A 2,750-nucleotide genomic window follows, 5' to 3' on the forward strand; every position below is an offset into this window, starting at 1 on the left:
TAATAATAATTTCTAACTTGTTTCTTGTTTTGTTTTTTGTTTTTTTTGTAGAGGAGGTGAAAATCTGCTGAACAAAGGATAAAACAAGAGGCCGACAGCGCTCGAAGTGTCGCAGCCATGAGGCAGCACATCAGAATTAACATCAAGAYCCTGATTTTTATGATGGTTCTGCAGGGAGCTGCAGTTCTGCTGTTCTCCAACTGGAGCACGCAACCAAAGACTCTGAGCCCCACCGAATCTGAACGTAAAGTTCACGTTCTGCTGCTCTCATCATGGCGTTCAGGTTCGTCCTTCCTGGGTCAGGTTTTCAGTCAGCACCCRTCTGTTTTCTATCTAATGGAGCCCGGCTGGCACGTGTGGACCCGAGTGCAGAAACCCAGGGCCCGGCTCCTCCGAATGGCTGTGAGAGATGTACTGCGAAGTCTGTACCAGTGTGATTTCTCAGTGATGGATTCYTATCTTCCAGAAAACCCTCGTGTGTCCTCTTTGTTCATGTGGACTGAAAGTCGGGCTCTGTGCTCGCCTCCGGCCTGTCCCATCACAGCAAGAAATCAGACTCAGTGTAGTCAGAAATGTAATTTTCAAGGTTTCCAAAAGGTAGCTGCTTCCTGTAGCTCACACAGTCATGTGGTGTTTAAGGAAACTCGACTTTTTGAGCTGGAATCCCTTTACCCMCTTCTGAAAGACCCCTACCTGGACCTCCGCATTGTTCACCTGGTCCGGGATCCCCGTGCCATACTTAGGTCTAGAGAGGAGTCAGCCAGATCWTTGTGGTTTGATAACTTTGTGGTCATGGATCAGAAAAATATACCTGCAGCTGAGCTGCAGTTTAAAGTTATGCAGGAAATCTGCCGCAGCCATTTGCAGATCCGTAAAACGGCCATCCTGAATCCTCCTCCTTTTCTGAAAGGGCGCTACAAAATAGTTCGCTTTGAGGACCTGGCACACAACCCACTGAAAGAAGTCAATGATATTTATGAGTTTGTAGGTTTAAAGATGACCAGTCAGATGGAGAAGTATATCCACAAGCAGACTCATGGTGAGGGGAGAGGAAAAAAGACCCAGGCTTTTGAAACCATTTCCAGAAATGCTACCCTTGTGTCTCAGGCGTGGCGCACCATGCTGCCGTTCTACAAGGTCAAACATGTGCAGGAAGTGTGTAAGGAGGCCATGGAGCTGTTCGGGTACAAGACCGTCAGGACTGTAAAGGAGCAGAAAAACCAGAAAATAGATCTGCTAGTCCCACAGGAACCGTATGACTTTATGTGGGAACCAACTAAAACAAAGTAGAGTGGTAGTTCAAATGTGAATAACAAAAGCTTCTGCAGATCTGCCTCCAGGATCAGCTGTGTTGTGTCATGTCATGTTGACGGTTATAACACAGACGTATGGCAAACAGACACAAAACAGATCAGTTCCTAAACCTTTTCTTTCATAAACAAAGCTTGTTGTTGCAATATAAACACATTTGTAGTGTTTGATCCAGGATCTTTTTAAACACGTTAAGTGAGTTTTGTTTACAGAAGAATAATGTGATGAATCTATGAAAACAATAGAAAATTTACAGGTGCTTATGACATTGCTGAGAAAGATAAATTGTTCTTTTGTTCTATTTGTGTTCAGTTCCATAACAAGGTGCAGCTTCCTCTTTGACTCTGACATAACTTAATGCTGTTTTTCTGAKAAATATTTTTACAGGCCGATATTGTGCAATAACTTGACGTTTGCCTGAGGTGAATGATCAGACTGAGTCAGGATGTTTGATTTAGACTTACAGCTGGAACGGTCATATGAAGAAATAGCCTGAACTCCTCCAACAGCAACCTTTGAAACCTATGAAATTATTAAGTACGGTATTTGTCTGGCCAATAATGCATGAACATTGTAAACACGTTGTCTTTGTAAAAATATTTATTTTTATTTCTAATAGAGATGTCAAGAAAATCTGATACAAAAATGACATTAACCCAAGTCTTTGTATGCAGCAAAGCAAATATTTTTTCTGCTGTTTGCACATAATCTGATTTATTATAAATAAATTCTCCTCCAGATGTTACATCTCCATATTTTTATTTTGTTGCCCTTGTGCCAACATTTTCCAATTTGCTGTTTAGGCAAGATTGATGAAATGGCCTTAATTTTTAAAACAATTGAACTTATTTTAAAATTTCAAACATTTTATGTGTTTATTAACCTTCATTGTTAATAAAATAAATTTATGAAATTTGTAATCACTGCATTCTGTTTTGTATTTGCATTTTACATGACGTTCAAACTTTTCCTGAACTGGGACTGAGGTGCATTTGTACTGTTCTCCCTGTTCACGTGTTTTCTCCAGGTACTCCCAGGGGTGGAGCCACAGGGGTGGCCGGGCTTTCATCGGCCACTCGCAAATGATTGACAAGTAGGGTGCAAATTGAATGTGGCATTTCAAAGATGTTTTGTCTGGTGTAGGAACCTCAGTGTGAAGAAAAAAAAAGATAACTGTTGTGAACCACTGAATTAATACAAAACAACAATTGTGTGTAACAGTTCAGACCATTTGATAAAAACTTGGCAACATCTAGTCAGTAAAATAGCAAAGACAAGGAGAATTAAAAAAGTTTATGACCTTTAAAGGATGCTCAATATTCCTGATGCTAATGCATGAGTTCTCACAATGTCACGACTTTATTGTCATAAAATTATGATTTTATTCTCTTAAAAAAAATCTCATTCTGGCCCTAATACACGTAGTTGGGCATTGGTCT

General features: G+C 40.4%; 1 protein-coding gene across 1 annotated transcript in view; it reads left to right on the top strand.

Moving 5' to 3' along the window:
- Positions 1-2,165, top strand: part of LOC106536409 (carbohydrate sulfotransferase 5) — a 4,415-nt gene extending 2,250 nt beyond the window's left edge. The window contains exon 2 of the mRNA XM_014033688.1: positions 52-2,165. Within this exon, the coding sequence (XP_013889142.1) occupies positions 118-1,290 (1,173 nt within the window). The 5' untranslated portion in view covers positions 52-117 and the 3' untranslated portion in view covers positions 1,291-2,165. The remainder of the gene's footprint in view (positions 1-51) is intronic.
- Positions 2,166-2,750: the final 585 nt, after the last annotated feature.

The sequence above is a fragment of the Austrofundulus limnaeus genome, unplaced genomic scaffold, assembly GCF_001266775.1.
Source record: "Austrofundulus limnaeus strain Quisiro unplaced genomic scaffold, Austrofundulus_limnaeus-1.0 Scaffold7, whole genome shotgun sequence".
Taxonomy (NCBI): Eukaryota; Metazoa; Chordata; class Actinopteri; order Cyprinodontiformes; family Rivulidae; genus Austrofundulus; species Austrofundulus limnaeus.